The sequence below is a fragment of the Coturnix japonica genome, chromosome 7 (assembly GCF_054131305.1).
Source record: "Coturnix japonica strain WE chromosome 7, WE-NBRP24, whole genome shotgun sequence".
Classification (NCBI taxonomy): domain Eukaryota; kingdom Metazoa; phylum Chordata; class Aves; order Galliformes; family Phasianidae; genus Coturnix; species Coturnix japonica.
In genome coordinates, this window is record NC_140669.1 from 12,990,085 (window position 1) to 13,013,797 (window position 23,713).

Genomic DNA, 23,713 nt, shown 5'->3' on the forward strand with positions numbered 1-23,713 from the left:
CAGAATACACATCAGTCATAATCAAGGCTGAACCTCATCCAGTACTTTTACTGTATTTTATTTTGGTCAACATAGTTGTACATAGCAAGCCTGAATTTGAGTTTGTCTTTACATTCCTCTGTCATTTATTTGTGCACAACCTTTATTTGTTTTCCTTAAAAAGATTTGATTTTGATCACATTTCTGATGATTTCAGCTGATACGCGTTTCCTTTTCCCACCTTTACTGTTTGCAGCAGCTCCTCAATGGACCCGCAGTCCAGCAAACAGAGCTGGGTGGGCTAAACAATACGCAACGCCTGTATGTTTGGGTTTTCTGGGGGGAGGCAGAGGGGTTGTTTATGGGGATATGTGGTTTTAGCTGCAGAGCCACGGGTTGGGCACGATGGCTGAATTTCAGTCATGCGCTGCCAATGTATCATCAGAATTACAGCATTAGCACTGCATCTAAAACCAGCCCGCGTGGCTCCCACCATTTAGCTCTTCCCAATTAAGCACACGGGCATTTATCAAACCAATCTCTGTGACAGAATTCCTTCGTGAGCCAAACTGAAATACGTCACTTTTTAAGGGAAGACGAAGCACTGCGCAGCGTATGAGCCATTAATTTTATGACAAGTGCAGATGGTAGATATACAGATAAATACTCATACAACCTAATTAAATGAACATATACCTCAGCCTGTTTAAACGATAATAGTTCCTAATGAGCTCAGAGCAGCTCACACGGCGGTACATTCATCTGAATTCTTTTAAAATGGATTTATGTGCAGGCTGTAACCAAACCCTGGTGGGGTTTTTATTCCAATTCGGTCCATAGCTGATTTTTATCCGCTCCATTACAGCATGGCTCTGACAGCTGCGAGGCACAGACACCCATTTAGATGCACTCCATCCATCCCATGCACTTTTAGGTACTAATAGGGACAACTGCAAAACAGACCCCTTCAAGTCTTAATGTACTTGTCTTCTGGCATGAAACAAACGGATGTTATTCGGAATTAAGACGAGGCCTGGCCTTCCAGAGTAACTGCGAGTCCGGGAGCCGGGGCACAGCCATAACCAACACCAGGCCTCAGTGCGCCGCCGCACAGCACACAAGCCAAACCAACCGCGTCTCCTGCCCAGCAGGGCCGCAGCCCCGGGCCGGCGGGCACCTACCGGGCGCGGCGGGGCCTCCGCTGTGCTCCCCGGCCATGCTGCTCCGGCTCCCTTCCCTCCCCGGCGGCCGCCCCGCGGCACCGCCCTCACCGACGGCCAGGCGGGCCCAGCCCGGCGCGGAGCGGCCCCGCGAGGCGTCCCTCGGTCGCGCTCCCCTCCGCGGCGCCGCTTTCCTCCTCCCCTCGCCGCCGGAGGAAGGAGGCGGCCGCCGGCCCTCCCCGACCGCGCATGCGGCTGTGCCGGGCCGGGGCAGCTTCAAGTGCGGGCGTCTGCGGCCCCTCACCCTGCGCCCCGGCAGATGGGCTTAGGCTGGAGCAGCGAGGAGGAGCGGCAGCCGCTCCTGCGGCCCCCGCCGCCCCCACAGGCAGCGCAGCAGCGGCGGCCGCAGCCTCGGGGCACGGCGGGGGGCCCGGCCGTGCCGGTGCCGGTTCGGAGGTTGGCCCCGGCCGCGGGTCGTGTGTACGGGAGGCGGTGGTTGGTGCTGCTGCTCTTCTCGCTGTTGGGCTTCTCGCAGGGCCTGGTGTGGAACAGCTGGGGCCCGATCCAGAACTCGGCCCGCCTGGCCTTCGGCTTCAGCGGCTGGGACATCGCCCTGCTCGTCTTCTGGGGGCCCATCGGCTTCGTGCCCTGCTTCTTCTTCATGTGGCTGATGGACAAGAAGGGTGAGCGCGGCGGGGGGCGGTGGGCCCGGCACGTGGGATCTCGCCTCGGCAGGGTCAGGCGGGGACGCGGCCTTGGCCTTTGCTGTGAGCCTGTGGGCCGGGCGGGGCAGCGCAGAGCCGCAGGTGGAGGTGAGATGTGCTCTGTGAGGCATTGGCATGGGTCTAATGGGACACCGGCAGTGATGCTTTAGGGGCACAGCACACGAGTAGGTACGTCCAAAGCAGTTTGTGAGGATGGTGTTTGGAGATGTTACAGAACTTGGAGTCATTATGGAGCTTTAACTTCATGTTGAGGTATTGGTCTCCGCACTCTGGCGTGCTTGTAGGTGTTTGCCCTGGAAACGGCGGCACCAACATCTCTGTGTTCTGGCAGTCAGCTGTTAGGCTCGTGTTTGTTTAAAGTTAGCAGTAGGGTGAGAGGGAATGGCCTCAAGTTGTGCCTGAGGAGGTTCTGGTTGGATACTGGGAGACATTTCTTCTCAGATGGAGTGGTGAGGTGTTGGAATAGGCTGCCCAGGGAGGTGGTGGGGTCACCATCCCTGGAGGTGTTCAGTATATATGGAGATGCGGCACTGAAACGTGGTTGGTGGGCTGCATTGGTGATCGGGGGTGGTTGTATTGTAGATGGTCTTAGAGGTCATTTCTAACCTCCTTGGTTGTATGATTCCGTGATTTCATATGCTGTGAAATGATGATTACGTAGAATCTTAGAATGTTTGAGGTTGGAAAAGACCTTTTAGATCATCTGTATCTTGATGAACCCATTTATATTTGGATAGCTTCTGCACAACCCATGGAGTTTGTGCCCACTCACCCTAGGGATCACTGAGGTGATGAGACAAACAATGCATGCAGGTTTGAGCTTCTAGGCCTAAATCAACAAAAGTGTTCAGTCTTTTGATTCTAGTTTAAACAGGTCCCTGTCAGGAGGTGTTAAGTGTAGCTCATTCGGCTTATGTAGGGTTTAATAGCGCCTTTGTGTATAGTGAAGGGAGGGAGCAAAGATACAGCTGAGAAGGCTCTTGCTTTGAGGTTGGAATTGCTTTCACTAAAATTGAAGTGACACTGGGGGAATGAAATCTATTGGGCTGAAAACACATTCTCCAAATGAGCCCATGGTGGCTCTACTGCCATTGCTCAAGCAATTCGAGCTTAAGCCAACAGTGCCTACTTAGGCATTGCAATAACAATAACAGTGTTGTTAATTATCTTGAAATTCAAGTTTGTTATTTTTTATGATGAAAATGACAGCTATGCTTGTGTTGTGAAGGAAACGAAACTGAACTTGAACCTGTGCTGATGGAGCAGGCTGGATGTTAGGTAAAACTTCTCCAGTGAAGTGAAGTGCAATACTTTATTTCACTTGCTTAGGGGTACAAGTGCTTGTCGTTAGACTGAATTTACTCTCCGTACCAAAAATACAGAGAGACGGCACCGTTTACTCTCTGGGCTTCAATCATCTGTCATTGGAGTTAGCTAGTAAAGAAACTGTCAGGAAAAAGATGTATTTGTGAAGTGTCAACATTTAAAACCTGGCATGTATTGGAAGTATGACACTGTGGATGATGTACGTCAGGGTCTGTGAGAGGAGGTTCTGCTTTTAGATAGTCCCGCGCTTCACAGTCAGAGGTGGATCTGCCAGGTATCAGTACAGAGCTGCCTGCTGTAAGAGAAGTGTGTTGGTGTTACGATGCTTCAGATCAAGTCCAAAAGTGTTTATCTTCTTGGTCTTTCAGTTGTACGGTGTGGCGCATAGCTTGAAATGGAAATGTTTTTTTTTTTTCCCCCCTTTTAATGAAGTTCAAGTTGAAAGGTTGAGTATTTCTCAGTGGGCATGCAAACAGCATGACTTGTAGAGGCCTTGGACTGTGGGATTCAGCTGTAGCACAACTTTAAGAGAAGCATAGGGTATCCCTGGGGAGAGAAGACGGCAGCATTTATCTGTAGCAAAAGATGTGCTAAAGAAGCAACCATTGGTCATGTATTTTGAATAGCAGGGCTCTGGGATGCTCACATTATGCTTTTTTGTTTGTTTGTTTCTTAACCTGTAAGGGCTTTTTTTCTTCTGTGACCTTCCCCATCTTGACCCGTCAGATGTGTTCTCCTGTAGACCTGGAGTGATTTCCTGGCTCTTACAAAATGGAGAGTGTTTGTAATGTTGCTGGGCTCGTGTTCTTAGAAATATATTAGTTTTCAGACACTTAGCAGGGCTCATATCTCGCACCTGGAAGTTCTTTGGGGTTGAGCCCTGTTCCCCTGCCTGAGCACACACCTGTAGCACTATGGCCTCCGCCTTGGGAGGCTGGCAGCAGCTTTCCAAACTCTGTTTTTTAGGGTGCTGTCATGGGGCAGAGGTGGTATCCATAATGTTTCCTGGTCCTGAACTGGGCTGTCTGCATGTTGAAAGGTGGAATTATGTTTGCTAATGTTGTTTTTCATTATATGCCATTTTGAAGTGTGGGGGGGTTTATTGTTCTTGTTGGTTTGTTTCTTGATAACGAAAGGTCAAGAAGCGAGTGTGCTGCGGAGCAAAATGTCACGCTGGGTATGTTTCCTTTAGCAATAGGGCAAGGGAGCCCTTTTAAAATAATAATTATCTTCAGAGAATCAGTATGAATTAAATCAAATGGGAAATGATTTCAGTGTGCTGTTGGATGGATCCCTGGTGTTTACAAGATTAAAATTAGCTCCAGCTTGTCACCCGATGCTCGAGTGGCTGAGGATGTTTTGTGCCTGGAGTATTTCCTGGGAACTCTAAACATGGGTACAGGTCCATTAGGGTGTTTATATCTCTCAACTCCTCTTGAAAACTAAAGCCTAAATACTTGAGTTATGGATCTGGTCCACTGGTCCTCTTATGAGCTAAGTTCATAGTTACAGTGTGAAACACAGAAGTAATATATATCAGTCTTCATAATGTTCCCATGTAATCAAGAATAGGCAATGAAGAAGGAAATAATTCACGATAATTTACATTAAACTAATTTAATAGTATAGCGATCTTTTTCATTAACTTTTGGAATACAGTTTTATCCTGTATCGAGTTTGAATAAACGTTGCTTATTACTGCTAAAAGTGAAATGTAATTTATTTCCTGGTCCTTTTTTTGTGCAGTGGTATACACTTACATGGATTGTATAGATATTCTTAGTCGCTTTTTTTGGCTCAAATTAAATTTGCCCAGTATTGTTATCCTAGTAATTAAATTATAAAATGGAGAGAAAATTTCAATAATGTAACTTTTATTTCCTGGTGGAGATTGGCCTTCATTTTGAAGCCATTAATGTTTTTACTTGTATAAATAACTCTACTTTTTCTGAATATCAAGCTCCTGGTTTCTCTGCTGTCTCACATATCATTCAGGTTTCTGGTTCTGTCCTTTGAAGCTTTTGATAGTTTTTACTTCTTTCACCAGGGAATTTTGAGGTTAAATCCTTTAATACAGTCTGACAAAATCGTAATGAATATTGAATGAGAGTAGTAAATCGGGCCTTACTCATGTAAGAAGGTCTTAATAACTGTTCTTTGTACAAAATAAGCTACGTACAATGAACAGATAGAATTCTGTATAGTAGCCCTCATACATGAAGTTCCTGCATTGTCACTTTGTGCTGCACAGGTGCAAAAGCTGATCTGGCTTTTAGGGCTTTTGACTGCTCTAATTCACATCCAGGGTCACTGGGACAGAAGGAAGACGGCTTCAGGTGAACAGCTTATCCCTAGTCACCCAGGGGATGTTTGTGAAATGCCTTCTATTTTTGAGTGATGTGGAGCTGAGTATGGGAAGTAAGTGGAGAGCAGTTCCAGGGGCCACTGGATTTACAAATGTCTAAGTGAAACCAGCAGATGGGGAAGATTATCTTTCCATGAGGCGTTTACATCGTGCTTGGTATCTCAGGGTCCTGATCTGTTATTCAGGCTCTTGGACCATGTGACAGTAAATATAGATTGGAGCATGCTGCTAATAATTTCAATAAGTTGCAGCAGGTCTCGTTGCTGTTAGTCTCATATCACTGTCAGTGGGCAATGTGAAATACTTTCCATGATGACACTTGCAACAAGGTGCTGGCTTTTTATGGCAGTACTTACAGTTCTGTAGTGTCCCAGGTGATCATAAGTGCATGGAGTCTGGGAGAACAGAAGGGCAACAGCAAATGACTCATGAGCCTTTAAAGGCTTTCAGACTTTAAAAGCTGGAAAGTTTTCATCTTGTGGCAAAGAAGCACATTTTCAGCTCCCTTTTGCTATGATCTCAGAAACAGACTTTTCTGATCTCAGATGTACGACTGCAAGGTATAGAGGCAGTATTTCAGAATGACCAATTTGATCATTCACAGGTCAAATGTGAGCCTTGACTAAGAATTCCCAGGATAAGGCCTGGTGTAAGATTGTAAAACTTACATGTAATATGGTCTGATCAAACTAAAAGGATTTACGCACTTTGAGAATAAAAATGGTTTATACACACACCATGGTTCTGGATGATCAGTACAGCCTACAGGACATAAAAACCCATGGGGAAGCTTATAGGTGCAAAAATATGGGCAGAGTGATAAAGACCCAATAGAAAGGAGAGCATGGTGTAATGGCATTCAACTGAACTTTGCTTAGGTTATGAAGAGTATGCTTTTTGGAACTGACTGCTCAGTAGCTTTTGTGCTAATGGCAGAGGTCTTGCTAAGGCCAGCAAGAGCAGCAGAAGGCTCTTTCAGTTTTAATGGAAGCTAAATGTGCATTTAGTGCTTTTGTCCTGTTCTCTCTTGTCCTGTGGAAATGCTCCACTTCATGGTTTGAGAAGCAATCTATTTCTTTGTCTCCTAAGTGAGAATGATCCAAACCTATCAAATTTTGTGAAAGGGGTTAATTTTCCTAAACTAACAAATCTTGGAAGGAATGAGATGAAGTGTTGTTTTTCTGTGTGGAAAGATGAAAGAAGCAATTAAAGAGCTGAACGTAGGTAAATCCCACTAGAGTAGATATTTGATCAGCTTGATTATACAAAACTTATTTTGATGAGTTGCTATGAGTGCACATGTCTGTGTAGATGTGTTTTTTCTCTGCGCCATCAGAAGAAATGGAAGACCGAACCCAACTGAGCGTTTGTTGCTTAATTTTATGTGCTGTGGCTGCAGTGAAAGTCCACAGAGCATTTGTGCGAGTGTTTGCAGAAGTGAGGACTCATTAGAAAATTGATTGGACTACCTTCATTGGAATGAGACGTGCTCCAAAAGATCACTTGAGATACGGAGTGATTAGCAACATAGAATGGTTTAATTAGGATCTGATGAGTTGTATTAACTTGACACGGCTATGATTCGTCGTAGCAAAACCAGCTTGATTGTCAGCAGCACTTTTCTTGCTTCCTGATGGGCTGGATTGATTGGGAAGTATCAATCAGGGCTGCAGGCAGATGTCCACTCCTGGAGGTATCTTTCTGCTGGTATCACTCCAGTCTCTGCTCTGAGCCGTACTTCCACAATCATTCCTCTTTATGCCACGACCTCAAAGTGGTTCCTGTACTCTTTGTTCTCTCTTCATGCTTCATGGCTGCTGCAGTGGTAGCAGAGAGAAGGGAGCAGTGGGGCTGGGGTATGAGGAGGCAAAAAGAAAAATCATTCTGAGCTTCTTCCATGTGGGTGAGAGAGATGTTGAGCACGACTTGGCTTGCCAGCAGCGGACAGAGGGGCTGAAAGGTGCCTGTATCATGTCCTGAGTTCTCTGCACATCCACAGATCAAGAAACACATCTTCTATGAACTTGCTTCAGAAAAGCTCATGAAAAACAGATTGGGGAGTCTCTTTAAATATAAATGCCCCTTTTTTCCTTTCTCTTTAACAAGGGCCCGGCGCTCTGTGTTGGCCAAACCTTAAAGCAGGATGCATCCCGGTAGTGCCGTGCCTGCCAGAAGGGTTTGTTGAGCAGTCCCTTTATGCTCTCTTTCCTCAAGGCCCCATGGACATGACCAGCTTGCTATGTTCCCTAGGGCCCCACAGATATCACAGATCTGTGCCTGCTGCTCTGCTGAAATGCAGCCCTTCCTTTTGGTGTGGTTTTGGGGACGAAGGATGCATAGCCACATGACAGCGGCGTGAGCTGGGTGCATGTGGCTGCCCTGTCTGGCTGTACGCTGCTTCTGGAAAGTGTTCTATAGCTGGGGCTGAAAATGGGAAAACACCAGAATGTTGTCCTCTGTCACTTCTTTCGCTACAATCCTAGGGCAAAGGAAATTGTGGCTTGCTTAACCTTTCTCTAATTGGTCACATTCAGAGCTCTTCTATCATTTCCTGCCCTGTTTTTGTTGGTTTTTTTCTTTTAAATGTTCCTCACATGTGTGCTTACTGTAGCTCTGTAGTCATGCTGAAACTATAACTGTTATGCAGAAGCATATGATCAATGCCCCAACTTCTTCAAAAGCTACAAATTAAGCTTTCTCATGCAGATTTATTATAAAGAAGATTTTTAGGCTTTTTCCTCTTTCTAAAGCTGGAAATCCGTGTGACTCAGCTTGCGGGAATGATGTGTTGTGAAAGTGAGAGGTCTTCTGCTTTTTGCAAAGTCTGCTGGTGTTCTGGAATACAAGATCTCAATTCCAGTTGCATCTAGAAACGTTTATTTGGATACTTTTCAATATACAGGGGGGTGGAGTTCGTAAATTGTAATTGATGAATGACAGGAACCTAAAGAACTAATCAGGAGCTTTTGAAATGTAGTGAATTTCAGACCTACTACAGTACCCCAAACAAAAGGTGTCCTTTGTGATGATTTTAGTCTGAGTTATGTACCCTAAATTGTTTGTGGTCCATTCAGATCTTGAAACATTGAATATATTCACACACAGGAAAGTCAAATGCTGACTCCAGTGACCTCCGTGCAGACACAAGACCATGCCTAGATATTACACTGTCAAGGATCTTATGTCTCTTCATTCCTGACTCAAAGCAGGGACAACAAAGAGCAGAAACTTTGCACTTAGTGTCTCTCTTAGTGGATCGGCTGGGTGGTATTTAGTGTGGCTGCCAATCCTTGCTGCTTGGGTGCTTCTTTCTGCTCCATCCTGGCAAAGCAAAATGCCTCTATCTCTCAAAATGAAGAATTTCATGCATCATTGGGTGTTGTGGACAAGTGCCACTAAGATAATGACAGAACATCTGTGATAGATGTGTACAAGAGAGCCTTTTTTTCTTCCCTGTCTCCACAGGTAGGGCTCTATGGTTAGCTGCATGGTAATTAAGCCTGCTGTGCAATTGGGAGTGCTTGAAATGAGAGGGTAGAGAAAAGACAAGTTTATTCCCCCTTGTTCAGTGCTGAAATGGCTTAGATTGTCAGAATTTGTCCAGGAATGCAGCAGTGAAAGCTGCACTGAAGGCTTGTTATCTTGTATGTTCTCTCAACTTGTTAATGAACGTCTATGATGTAGCTTCAAAATTAATGATGAGCTTTAGCCCTCCAACTGTATTGCTACCTGTTTGTGTCAGTTGCTTTGTGTCCCTTTATGTGTATGCTCATGTGCACATCCATACACACCCCCTTATGTTGCTTTTCAATTAATCAAATGGAAAGAACTGATTAAACAACTCACCCAATAAGTATTGGGGCTGAGAACAGAAAGCTGATGGCTGAGGTTAAGGAAGAAAGAACACCTCTTAAATGTTCCTATGTGAGCTACATGTAGTCTTAGAAAGCGCTCAGTTCCTGTTTTTATTGCATCCTAGCATCCAGATAAAGAGCAGACCTGACTTAGCAGCTGCTGTGGTACTGATTGTGGGACCGGCTCCTGTATCCGTGTGCTTGTAGTCTGGATAAATAAGGCAGAAGGGAAAACTGAGTGAGTAGATAAGTTGCCTACACAATTTAAGAAGGCACACGAGGAGGGAAGCAGATCCCACTGTCCCAAGCCAGTGCTTTCCATGGTGCCGTGCAAGGGTTAAGGAATATTTGTTTCACTTGGATGAGCTGTGGGTAGAATGAGGACTCTCTATAGTAAAATGTATAATATCAATAAGCAGCTAAAATAGTTGGCTTCTACGAAGCCAAGAAACATAGCTTTAAAAACAGGAGGTATTTTAATTGAGAGACTAAAATCAGTTCTGAAATCAGTGTTTTGATCTGTAGGTGGATACCCTTCAACTCAATGCTTTATTTGTCTGTAAGTTAAGTCTGTAAGAGTAAGGTGAACGATAAAGATTCTAATACGATTCAGTGAAAGCAAAGGGAGGGAGGAATGGAAATACTTCAAAGCAAGAAGAGTCGTTAGAGTATGAATCGGAAAGGAGCTGTGTGGTTAGAATGTAAATATGTCATCTTAGGTTCTTACCAATCAGAATACACATAAAGATGCCACAACTTGAGAATTGGGAAGGTGGTTGTGTGATTGTCATAGTAACTCAATGGCATGATGTTCAGCTTTGCTTCTCACAGTTCTGTCCTAGCGTTTTCTGCATTTACTGTAGTTGTTACGTGTTCAGCTGTTCTTCTTGAAGCCGACCATTTTCTCTCTGAAATACTTCAGTGGCCAAATCTTACACTTTGACTCTTAATTCTGTTGGGGTTTTCACAAGATGCTTACAGTGTTATCTTTAGGTCAGAGTTTGCCCCTGCCCCGTTGTATGTTCCTGGTTAATAGGGACTTCCTGTGGGTTCTCCTTACTGCTGTTGGCTCCACTTTTGGCACGGTGGCTCGTCTGTCTTTCTGACCTTGACTAGAAGATCTACATTGATCCTGAGGCATTATTTTATTTGAAGTTGCTGTATTCATACCTACAGAGTTTATTTGGAGAACATATATGTGATGAAACAAATGCATTTACAGGAGATTTCAAACTCCTTCTGATAGCCTGGATGACTGCTGCTGCTGGCAGATTTTGTTAAAACAACTATAAGAAATCATGAAGAGAATTTTTCCCTCTGAAAATCTTTCTCCCATGTCTACACTTGAGGAGAGTTCTAGAACATATTCTGTTTAGGGATCAGAATGTACCTACTATTCCTGTCAGACAGGAATTGGAGCATGGTGTCTGGCAGAATCCCTTTGCCGTGTCATCCTACCATGAGAAATGGACCTGGGCTGTGCTGTGGGATTCATATTGGAAGAAGTCAGTTTGTGACCTAGAATAAGGCTGGGTGGGGCTAACTGTAGATTTGGGTCTAATTTGGTACAAGTGGGTCATATATGATTGAGCTTGTTTTTTACTGTCATACTGGAATGGTTCTGTCAGCTGTCTCACAAAATGTGTGAATGAAGTTCCTGAGAGTTTACTTTATTTTCATTCCAGAACAAGTCCTAAATTAAAAGGTTTAGGACTTCTAGGCAAGATTTGGATGCTATTTTTGTAGTGCCACCGTAACACCAGAGAAACAGATGGAAACGCTTGGCTTCAATTTGGTTTTGAAAACACAGCTTATGAAGAACAGGACATCAGCACCATAGAGGCAGAGGAAGGAGATCCAGTTTGTGCGTAAGAGCACCTCATTACACTTAAGCCACCAAACTAGGAGCGATTTTTGATGTCTTAGATATAACCTTGTTGTTCTCTCTTGCTTGTAGTCTTTGTGATTAGTTCAGTTTGTAATGCTTTCCAGTGCAGATGATGCTATTCTTGGGAGCATATTTGTTTTCCACTGAGTTTCCAAACACAGTTTATGCTCCTCTGCAATCAAGTGCTTTTGTGGAATCTACGTCAGGCCTGAAATACTGATTTTTCTTTTTTCAAGTTTGTTCCATTAGCTAGAAGGAAAGAGTGGGACCTAATCTCAGCTATGAAGTCTTTCTATGTCAGTGTAAAGCTTCTTTTCTTTGGAGAATTGTACTGCTTGTTGCAAGGGCAGTTTTTCTGAAGGAGGATTGCAGCTGATCATCCTCACTGACATTACTCAGTCTGGTGAAGTGCAAGCGGAACAGAAGTTTTGTTCACTGTGTTTAACAGCGAGGGACCTTTTATTAATACCTTTGGCGTGATTAAAATTATTGATAGAAACAACATAGTGAGAGTAAGTGGCACAGCAATTAGTGTAATTCGGCTGGGATGTCATTTAAAATGCAGAAATTTCTGGAGCAGTAGATGAACGTGAAGTAGGGACTTCTGTGCAGAGCTTTCAGAATTGCCTGATGAAGTGAGCAGTTTATCTCAGATTTGTTCTAATGTGGATAAACACGAGCCACACATTAAGAAGGAAAAGGAACAGACTCTCCCTGCAGAATGAAGCATTAGTATTCAAGGGGAAAATGCTTACATCTTAAAGAGGATGAGGAAGGTGTCTGGGCAAGACACACAAAAACAGTTCCAGGACCAAAGAAACATTGTGAAAAACAGGAGCTCAATGATTTGCTTGCTGAAACCAAAGGTAAAAGTTACTTCATGTATGTTAAATTCATAGATGGGGAAAAATGCAAGATCTTGTGCTTCTTTTTTTCCATTAAGAAAGGCAGAGCAGGAATTTGTTTGAAAACTGAATTTGCTTTGAATTGGAGGGAAAAGCCCAATTTAACAATGAATTTCTGGAATGGCATTTGAAACTGGCGAGTTATTCATTTCTTGCTATGTGTTCATCAAGGCAGAATTGTCTTTAGTTTGCTATGCTTCAGTCAGAACAATAGCAAAGTGGCTGAGGGAATTAAAATGCTGCAAGTTGTGTAAGGGTGGATCCTTCTGCTTCCAGCCTGATTTTAGTATCTGCAGCTGAAGGAAGGAAAATTCTTACATGTTAATGTGTTTGAAACGTGGGTGTAAGAGGAATCTACTTCAGCCATGCTGGGTGGGGGGCTGAATTCTGCAGGTTTCCTCTGGCTTGCATTGGGCTTAGCAAAAGGGTGAAACCTGTTCTACACACCTAATGGGTTTTTCCCTAAGGTGGGTGATGCTCCATTAAAAAAGGGGAAAAGCAGGCAGACATTGGCTGCCATTTGCATGCTGCTGTGCATGAGGAGTTCTGTTCTCTCTGGCTGTGTAGCTCTAACCAGCTTGGGGGGAGGATGCACTGAGGTGTCTGCTGCTGTGGGACAGCTGAAGTAGAAGCTTCCTCAGTTTTGACTTGAGTGTGTGTTTTCTGTGAGGCAGGGTTCAGCTTTTTACAGTCTGCCAGTCTCATTTTTTATGGCATGTTATTGCAGTGCGTGACAGGCGTGAGAAAGAATGGTCATACTTCTCAAAAGGCAATTAACAGTCATTAATAGTGTTCTTTTACTGAATGACAAACTGCTAATTTACAGCTAGCATGAGAAGCTTGTTGTAGCTGTGCAGCGTCTCTAATGAAGTTTCTTACTAAACTGGGTATAGCAGATTGCTTGCTGAGATCCATGTCAATAATACAGTGTGGGAGGAGATGCATTTTCATTTACTTTAAAATGTGTCTTGAAAATAAAACGTGCTGGAAAAGTGGTGGAAGATGCAGCACCCCTATGTTAGCTATTATGGTTATTATAAAAGCCAGCAAATGCAGCGTGGGCTGCTGAGTTTGCAAAGCTGACTGTTATTAGTTGCAGGATGGTTAAGCAGTTAAACAGTATTGATTATTGAACTCGAATACCAAGTTAGATATATATGTATTTTTTTTCTTACTGGCATTATTTTTGCCATAGGTTTTCTGTTACCAGTGGTAGCATTTCACTGTGCAGAGAAAACCCATTTTTGTGAAGTTTCTTCTTTTTCCAGCTGCATGTCAAATCTCTGATAGGAGGGGATTGGAAACTGGGTGATGATACTAAGAAGCTGTAGCTCCTCACCATCTGTTAGCAGTTGCATTTACCAAGTAAAACTAGTGAAGTTAATCAAGTCCATTCAAAATCCTGATTGTGTGAGTTCCTTAGAACTTTTAAAGGGGAGAAATAATTTCTTGCAGGGTTGATGGGCTTTCTTTCTAAGCTTGCTTGGGTCACTGGTCCCATGGTGCACAGTGCTGTCCCAAAACACTTACTGGTTGCCATTTGGAGTAACACAACAGGTTGAGGGCCACTGCAGTGTTTGAAGCCAAAATATTTAAGTAGTTCTAAACATACAATTAAAGACTGATTCCTAGGATAAGATAGAGGTTGTATTCAGAATGTTGGAATGTAAAGCAGAATAAACAGGGAAGGCACTCGGAGGGTAGAAAGCATCATGTAATTAGCCAAGAAAATGCCTAATATACTGCTTCTGTGACAGTCTTATTTTTTACTTCTTCACTTTTGTATTATCGTTGTCAGCATGCTTCTTTAACCAAAGGAATTTTTAGGTGTATCTGTATGTTAAGGTGAAACAAAAGGCCAAAGAATAATCTGTGAAGTCAAAACACTGCAAAGTGACACATTACAGTGTATAGAATTCAAGATGAGGACTTCAAAGAACAATCGGAGAGATCAAACGTATCTTGATTTTGAGGCTTTGCCTGGTAATTTTATTTTACATCTATGGTTGACATCAAAGATGAGCCTGGAGTCAGGTGGGGAATTCTGACACCCAATTTATTTTTCACTGAATGGTGCACTGTTGAGTTTTGTTTATTTATTTTTTTAATCAAACTTTTCTGCAGATATAAAGCCTTTTTTTTAATGGAAAAAAAAAAATAGATGAGGAAGAACTCTGAACATGTCCTGTGGTGATGTAAACCTGCGTTATTGTATAATATTCCTCTACTGCTGTGACCTGAGCTGCACCTGGACTGTGACACCCGTCATCTTTTCCTTGCCTCATCTCAAGGGCAGGAAGTGGCACACATTGCCAACTAATTCAGAAAGATTCTGGCTTACGTGGAAAATAAGGATGTGATGCTTACACTGCCAGGGCTTTCTTGAAACACTGCGGCAGTGTTTCCAAATGGAAGACCTCAGACTTCTCTATTCAAAGGATTTGTGTTTAGACTTTTAATCAGTAGAACTGTAATTTGGGTTGCATAGAAGTTCTCATTATGAACAAAGGCATTGCTAACAAAAATTCATTCCAAATGAAAAAAGCCAAAAGCATCGTGTATGTGATCCTGCTACAAATAACTACCCCCACCAGGTATCCACCATGGCACTGCAGGTTTATGTGTGCCATGAAAGCTCACAGAAAACACAAAGAGCAGCGGGAATTTGAGCAGCTTACTATCAGGGCATTAGTTAGGGCTCTCTGAACACACACACCTGAAAATCCAGTTTAACAGCAACATGTGCTGGCTAAACATTGAGTCGAGTAAGTCTGGGCTGGCACCGGGGAACCTTCAAGGAAACAAGTATTCTCGGCCTACAGTGCATTGTTGGGGCATTAGGGGTGTGAGCTGTCCTTGTTGCGGGAATGTGGGCCACATTCCTATGCTTAATGACTCGTTTGTCCTAATGAAGAAGTCATGCTTCCATTTCGAAAGCCTCTAATGCTCTCTTTGTGTTGTTTCAATTGCCCTGCTTGGGTTGTGTGAGCGAGGAGCTGTCCATGGTTTATGTAGTGTCCACACAAGGAGTTGTATAACCCTGAGTGAGCTTTGTTAAGAGCTGTTGCAACAAGAGCCAAGTTGCATTTTCAGTAAAATACATGCTCTAAAACTCAGCAAAATTTGCAGGAGAACAATATGTTTAATGTGACTATTGGGTGGATTGTATGCAGTATAGAAGTCATTAACATACTGGGAGCGTATCTCTGAAAATTGGCACTTCAGAGTCATAATCATATGTCTGTATTATGTGGATTATCAAAGCAAGCTATTCTTTTTCTGTCTGTGTTTTGGGTATCTCCTAGTCTTGCCTGAATGTTAGAGATACTGTGTATTTGTTAGCATTCCGTTATTTTACGTTCTGCTAAGAATATGGGATCCCAGTGTTTTCTGCTTGGTGGTGTAACTGTGTTTCAAGCGGTATGACTTTATAGATACAGATTGTATCAACACTTTTAATTGTAAACATTTACTGTTTTGGTGTTTCTTAGTATTCCGGAGGCTAAACTCCACAGTTAGCACTGTTTTCTTTCTGTTTGCTGATGATGGACACACCTCAGCAGAAGCAGTAACTATTGGCAAACAGAATTGCAGCACTGACATAAAGTTGTTTCTGATTTAAGTGCTCTTCACTTAAGAATCATGATATGAGGCGAAGAAAAATGTATTCAAGGAATCAGTCGATTGTTGCTTTTTTCTTATGTTCTATATTTACAACCTCTGTTAATTTGAACTGACTGCAGCAAAAACTTGGCCTGATTGCAAAGAGTACAAAAACCACTTTTTTCTTTCTTCTTTTTCCCTCCTCCTCTGAATAGGTAGTTATTTCTTCAGAATGAAAAGCATATTTGCATTGTAAGAAAAACCAGTAACAGTGCTATGTCGGTTTTTGTTAAATGGCTGGAAGAGAATGTACAAATTTTGTTTGCTTCTTTGGATCTACTGAGATTTCGCCTATTGGAGGATGTTCCCTGATGCTTCTAATTGTAAAGGAAACATTGTACAATTTGAATGATATGTCTATTTTAAGTTTTCACTTCCTAGAATGTCTATAAGATTTTTAGATACATTCCTGAATGGTATTATGCTAGGAATAAGCCTTTAATTCTAGAGCATCAGTATGGAAAACAACTCGGGATTTTGTTATGTATTTGTAGTTTGTATCAGCACCAGTGTTTATAATTTGAATGAATTTACATGAATTTGAGTCTACATACAAATGTATATATTTGGACACGTATTTTTGTCTTTTTAAAATTATTTACCTTTAGCATTGCTGACGTTAACCTGTAAAATACCTTTGTTGTTTCATTTTAGGTCTGCGAGTAACTGTGTTACTAACATCATCACTCATGGTACTGGGAGCTGGCTTAAGATGTGTTCCAGTTTCAGACCTGGAACTGAGGAAGAAGTAAGTGAATTATTTATTTTTAATATACATATTTTATCCTCCCTGTTAATGTAATTTTTGCTAATGCTACTAAGAAATCTTAGTACAATTTTCTGTTTGAATCTGATACATAGAATGCATGTTGTGTGATTGTGGGCTTACACGTTTTATGCCTTCTCATATGGATTTTTCTAGTCCTTGTTCTGCATGGTATCTGAAGATCAGGAAGGTCTTTACAAACATGAGTTAATTAAACCTCACCCACTCCATCCTACATAACTAAATTTGTTTTGCAAACAAGGAAGCAGAGATTTAGAAAGAAATTTGGGAACTGGCCCAAGATCATACAGGAAACCATGCCACAGAATCTAAAACTATGTAATTTATATGCAAATAATAAATAATTAGTTCATGTTTCTCCTACTGGGTGTATGAGATTGTTCAGTGATACAGATGAATTTATCTGAGATGGCCTGTTCATACAGTCTATTCTAGTCTGCATTCCAAAGTAACCTTATACTTTCTCTAGGGCTGGAGCAAATACCATTTGTATACAAGCAGTTTAAAATTCAGTTTGCAATAGAGACAGTTTAGTTCCAAACAATTCAGTTGTCCTGTCAGCATACCAAACCTGGGAATCTATGGTAAGTATAGGAGTCTCATCCCTCATCCTTTCCATGCAGTCATGGAATGTGGATTCCTTGTTGCTCATGTAGTATGAAAGGAAGAAGGAATAAAGGCATTGTCATCTTTTTTTCTGCTTCTTTAAAAATAGAAGTTCACTTGTTTTGCTGGCATAATATGCAAGTGCTGTGGGGGAAAAAGCAACACCATCTACAGTCTTATGTGTTTTGTTTGTTGTTGTTGTTTTTGAGGAAGGATATGATCTATGCATCTTTTTCTGTAGAAAACATCATCAATTTCATGCTGGTTTCTCTCCATTTTTAGTAATGATAGCAGCAGGACCATCGTTTTTTTCTGAAGAATTGAAGGCAATTAGTGTTTTTGAATTCTTTAGACATAACCACTATGAAGGAGGTTATAATTTGTTTGTACCTAGAATTTCAGTGTGATGTTTTGTCACCTTCCAGATAGTCTTTGTATTATTCTTTATTGCATTTTTTTTCCTTAGTGTTCCTTTACACTGAACATCAGCTTGGAAACCATTAAGGTGAGGAAGGAAGTACTTGGTGTGAAGTAGATGCAGGTGTTTGGATACCATGAGTAAAACTAAGGTTTGGAGCACTGAGAATGTGATAAAAGCATTCATTGTAAAACTAGCTCTGATCAGTAGTAAGTAACTAGTATGTAACAGTTAATCATGTTGTGATACCATTCACAATGACCCTTTTTACTGAAGCTGAAAATGTACTGTTATGGTGGGCAGGAAGAGCTGTCCTCATTGGGCTCTTATATTGCCTGTCCTTGAGATGCTAAGGTGTGCTGAACATCAAGATCATCAGGTCTGACCAATCTTGGATTATGTGCATTTCAAATGGGCCAGGTAGGTTAAATGCAGTGAAATACAATGTCTACTGTAGCTTTTCGTTTATCGGTTATGCTGAAAGACTTGTGCTGCCTAGGCTTTAGTAAAGCAAAGATAAAAACTGTAAGAATTCAAAAAGAAATTGCTAAGCAATGAATAGATAAGAGACGTCACTTTGGGAATGGAGTTTCTGCAGGCCTTTAAACCTTTAAACAAAGTTTTCCATTGTAATTGCTACGAGAAGATGTGGAAGAAGGGTAAAATAAATGTTTAAGGAGAAACATTCAAGAATAGCTGCTTTAACTGGGGTAAAAAGTCCCCTGCACTGTGTAGAGTCTGATGAGATGCATCAAATATGATGGCACATTGTATTGTGAGCCATTAAAAAAAGCAGAATCCTGTTGGAGAAGGGTACTTATTTCATTTATTCATGCTGTGAAAATATGCATCATTTCAAGCTGAAATTGTTAAAATTGCTAACTTAGCCTACTCTCAAAACATGGAGATGTTTGTAAGAATTGCAGTTCCTCCTGAGGAAATAGTTTTAACTTTCACACAGATTTATAAAAACATACAGAGCATTAATTATTGCTTACTGTGTGAAATAAAAGTATGATTTTCTTAATTTCTTGAGTTGTTATTATAAATAACTGTGCACTCTGTGTGATGTTATGAGGTAGCCTGCATTGTTTTGAAGGCTAAAAGTGGCCAATTTTCATTAATTACTACCAAATGAAATAGTGTTTTAGAGAAAACCATTATTGCTTTGTGCTTTAACAATTGGCTGAGCGTTTGTTGGTAATGTGCATATACTTGAATATGACCTTTTGAACATTCATCAACTAGTCAGATGGACAGGATCCCACAGAAGCTCATGTCTGAGCATCTCAAAAGCAAATATATCTGAAATTCTCTTAAATCCTTTTACATGTTTTGTAATGTTTTCCTTCAGTCCTTGGGTAATCTGCAGTAATATAGAGAAGGACTTTCCTGGGAAAATTATGTCAGTTAAGATAGATAAAATTACAAGGGAGTTCATGAAGTTTGTCAGTTTTATTTAATTGTTTTTCTGCTGTGTGGCTGTCTCTGCTCTCTGTGTTCTTGTAATTTAACATTAACGAGAGCTGCTAAAGCCCGTTGCTTATCAGAGCAATCACAGAAGTGAGGAAATCACAGTTAAGGCTGACATTTAATCCTCACTGCTTTGTGCTCCTTATCTCATGCAGACCTGTAATATCTAAATGTGTTCCTAGGCTCCTTTCTAGTCTGTAATTATTCTTTTGGCTCTAATGTGTAGGAGCTAAGACAATCTCCAGCAATCAGAGTCATGTCTTAAAAGCAAACCTTCATTTGACATCCATATATATGTGTGTCTTGCATAAGGGAGAATTTAGGTTGAACATTTGAGTGTGTCTCTTGAAGCAGCAGTTCCTTATGGTGAGTTCTTGTTCTCTGGGAATCCATCCCAGAACTGCTTAAACTCAGGGAAGGAACTTGCATGGCTAAATGTGGAAGTTTGAACCTGTGTTTGAGATTAAAGAACCAACCCTCTCACATGTATATGCTTTTGTTTGCTTGCTTTCCTCCCAGCTTGCTAACCTTGCAGGTTAGTAATTGTAACGAGCAGACAAGGAAGTTGAAGAGAATTTTTCTCATCTGTTGTGCACGTCTCACCTTGCTGAATTGCTGTCATGTATGTGTATTTCACTTTTAAAGATGAAATTAAAGAATAAAGACTCTGAGTACTATGAAGGCCTCATTTTGCCACACCTAATCTTTCAGTTCATGGTTGGCTTAAAATTAATGGAATTTGAAAAGAAAATGCATGTTATCAAATTGTACAATTTCTGGATTGCTGTCTTCTCTTCCTGGGAGTTGCTGAGAGCATTGCTAGTATGTTTTGCCTACACCTTTAGGTCCATTCCTTTCCTTTCTGAGTATTTCTTGGCACTGAATGAATGTTTTTATTGGACTCTTGTAATTTGGTACTTTATCCTGAATACTGAGTAGGAAGCCGTTTTTAATTGACAAAATTATTTCCCCCCCCCCCCCATGTAACACTGAATATTTATTACGCATTCTATGTTTTAGAATAGTTTTACATGGCAATCTAGGACTTCCATATGATTGTAGAACAATAAATCTAGGTAAAGGGCTATATGATCTACCTATGAGTTGGAAGAAGGCAGTAAACGATGAAGTCAGTCCATAGCTGTCTAAACTGCTGACTCTCAAGACACTCCGCATAAGATGTCTTTTAATTATTCTGTCTTTCATAATATTTTAAGACATGGGAGTAAAGGATGACATAATTTGTCATTTGTATGACATAATTTGTCATTTGTATTGAATCTATTAATTAAGAAATTTATTGGAACTTGGTATGTTGTAGATTACTAACCTTCACATTAGATTTCACAATACAGAAGTATTTCTCAGAGACCTTGAGTCAAAGCAGCGTGAAGGCTCTCCTTGGTAAGAACTTCTGTTAAAACATTTATTGCAAAACCAGCGGAGCAATAATACAGAGAATGACGGTGGAAATGGGAGCTGTATGAACTGGCAGTTTTGTTATTTACAAACTCTGTTCTGAAGAGCTTACTAGCAATTGGGAGCTCCTGTGAAGACACTTAAATAATGCTACTTAGGATTTTTGTTTGGTTTTTGGCCTGCTTTTTGATATATTAACTTTTTCCCTTTTTTGTACTTGCAGATGCTCACTTGCCACATCTCTTATGCATTTTGTTTCTATTAGCTATTTGCAACATGGTTTATATTTAATATTTTGTTTTTCGTTAGAAGTATTCTTTGGGACATACTTGGAGTTGGACTGGATGACACTTAAAGTTGCCTTCCAACATGAGTGATTCTATGATTTGATAATTGCACACTTTTGCTTTTACATCCCTGATGGAATCATCTTAATGTTTGTGTTTTCTGATCCCAAAATGATCCCAAGCCCACATTCAGAGGCATGGAAGATGCAAAAGGGGCACCTAAGAATTGGTAATTCCAATAAGAAAAGGGCATATTAGGGCTTTCATGTTCCTAGCAATACTCTACACTCTTTCTGATTATCTATGCTCAAAAGAATAGCCCAAAGTGGAGCAGCTGTGGAGAACAGGGATTAAAATGAAAAGAACGTTTTAGGAGAAGGTATTAGAAGTATCTGCCTATAGAAATAAAGACAGAGAATGACGCGTGTTGTGTATGCTGTGACTCCCTGGGATAGAGAAATGAAAAAGCTGACCTGAAGCATGGTTCTGGGAGTAAAACAATGAATAAACTGATGTGCTTATATGATGTAGCTCAGTAAGTGCGTGAAAATGTTAAGATAATGTGGTGCTATCACTCAGGTGCTGTGATTGTGCTTTGGCTGCAATGCTAGGGAAGGGTTGAGGCAGGTTAATCCATAGTATCAAGATAAGAAGTGAGGGGGTGGGGAAAGAGGAAACAAGTCACCATTCACAAGTAGATTATCATAGGAAATATTTAATGTTTAAACACCTCTAACTTAAGAATGTACCTTGTTTTATTACCTAAACTATTTTATTTATAGATTTTTATATTTAACTTATGGTCCAGAGTTGTTCTAGGAGAGAGATCCTTTGCATTGTTCTTATGTGATCGTTCCCTGCTTTGCTTAGTTGTCCATGGCAGCAGTGGATCTAGGAGATGGTTAAGTGTACTGGCTACGCAGCTGTACCACACAGCACATGCCACTACTCAGCACTTCCAATTAGGTGGCAGCCAGATCATCTCTGAGCTGGTACAGCCTTAGTGAAGGCGGGCAGCTTGAAGGTTTTGATAGCAAGGGGAGATGGTTTTAAACTAAAGGAGGGGAGATTTAGATTAGATACCATGAGGAAGTTTTTCCACAGAGAAAATGGTGAGGTGCTGTCACAGGCCAGCATCTGTTCAAGGCTATGCTAAAGGGGGTCCTGGCAACCTGATGTAATGCTTGATGTAGTGGTTGGCAACCTTGACTGCAGCAGAGGGACTGGAAGTAGATGGTCAGTGAGGTCCCCTCCAACCCAAGCTCTTCTGTGATTCTATGACAGTCTTTCTTCTTGCTCCTGTGTAGTATTTGCGCTGCAGCACTGGGTGTCACCTGTATGGCTCAGGTGCTAACTGCTAAATTAACAGTTTATAGCCTAGAAAGTCTTGGAGTGGTAAATTCAGCAGGTATATTAAAGCAAACCCTGAAATCTCAGAAAGGGCTAGTTATGGCAGTAATATTTAATGGATGCTCATTCTGCAAGGCATCTGCTAACATAAGCCTATGCTGGAAGGAAAGAGGAAAACGTGGTATTTGTGGGATTTGCTCCATCTCATATAATGTCAAGCATTATCCTCAACTGTAGAAAACCTTTACTGTTTTTGTTCTGTCATCTGGAGCTCTTTGACTCTAATGTCATGTGACTCTTACTCTGTTGAGTAATTTCTGTCCTTAGAAAGGAATTCATTCATATTGATTGAGTTTATAGCAGAGTTCTGTGTTACGATCACAGCATCCTCTTCCTCTTTTGCTGATGTAGGAAGGTTCTATGGGGATGTTTAAATGGGTCTTGTTTATCCCAGTCTTTAGTTTACTTAATCTCCTGTACTGTTGTTTTTTTGTTTGTTTGTTTTTGTTTTTTTAAACCAAAATATTTTGGTATCTCCCATCCTGAATAATTTCCTTCACATTTCTCACATGGCAGCCCTGGTAGCACTTGTTGTTGGTGCCCTTCCCTGTTAGCTTCAGGGTGCTTTGCTTCATTAGCCCTTAATGTAATTGCCTACTTTTGTTTACAAAACACCGTTTTGGATCTGCTTGCATTTGATGAGTGTATGCTCTGTTAGTGTTGCTTTTAAAATAGCTCCCTTTAATAAGACATATGTAGAATGGCTTGGAGGCCGTGGTGTGTGCAGAGGGGGAGATGTGAGCCAAGTTCCCAATGAGAGTGGTCGACAGTGTTTTTTATGAGTTTTTCTGTTATTGCTGAAGATAATGTACCACATGGTGACTCAGGCTTTCTGCTTGTAATAATTTTTCTTACTGATGGGGAAAAACAGCTTTAAATTATTCCACGTATCAATGGTTGCATGCATCAAAAACAAGCAAAAAATGCTAATGGCTTCAATCCATGAATATCCAGAAAGCATAAAGCTTTTGTAGTATAAATATATCATTTAATGAAAATATTGAAAAGAAGTGCATTTCCATGAATTTCATCTTTCAGAATGTTATTTTCAATAGATGAATTCATTGCTTTACCAACCGGTATTTCTTTTTCTCAATCTTTTTCCAGACATAGAGCTGTGTTATAAACCTTTGCTTATGAGCAGGACAGCATTCGCACCAGATTGTCCCCACATTCCCTAGCAGTGAATTGCTGTTAAGTATGCATTTGACCTTCTTAGGAGGTGCTGCTTAATGGAGGGGTCTTTTTGTTGTGTTTGTTTTGGAGAGCTCAAAGGGGGAAAAAAAAAAGAAAAAAAAAAAGGATATATCTATTTCTAGTAACTTGACTGTGAAAAATCACAGATTTCTTCATTACAAAACTGGTGTCAGTTCGCTGTGAAGTATAATAAATCTTCTAATGTATAATGTAGATAAGTCCATGTGTTTTCTCATTCTTTTGCCTGCACG

General features: G+C 41.2%; 2 protein-coding genes across 11 annotated transcripts in view; one reads left to right on the forward strand and one right to left on the reverse strand.

The window, feature by feature from the left end:
- The window catches only part of HSPBAP1 (HSPB1 associated protein 1), a 30,710-nt gene extending 29,476 nt beyond the window's left edge, over positions 1-1,234 (reverse strand). For all 8 annotated transcript variants that reach the window (XR_014947903.1, XM_085552308.1, XM_085552310.1 and 5 more), the window contains exon 1: positions 1,161-1,234. Coding sequence is in view for 7 of the 8 variants with exons in the window: in XM_085552308.1 (XP_085408434.1) it covers positions 1,161-1,197 (37 nt within the window). In the remaining variant the exon portion in view is untranslated. The remainder of the gene's footprint in view (positions 1-1,160) is intronic.
- Positions 1,235-1,262: 28 nt separating this feature from the next.
- Positions 1,263-23,713, forward strand: part of SLC49A4 (solute carrier family 49 member 4) — a 60,349-nt gene continuing 37,898 nt past the window's right edge. Inside the window, exons 1-2 of one of the 3 annotated variants that reach the window (XM_085552313.1) lie at positions 1,263-1,822; positions 16,520-16,613. In XM_085552313.1, coding sequence (XP_085408439.1) covers positions 1,459-1,822; positions 16,520-16,613 — 458 coding nt within the window. In that variant the 5' untranslated portion in view covers positions 1,263-1,458. The remainder of the gene's footprint in view (positions 1,823-16,519; positions 16,614-23,713) is intronic. The other 2 variants (XM_015868681.3, XM_085552312.1) reach the window with 2 other exon arrangements.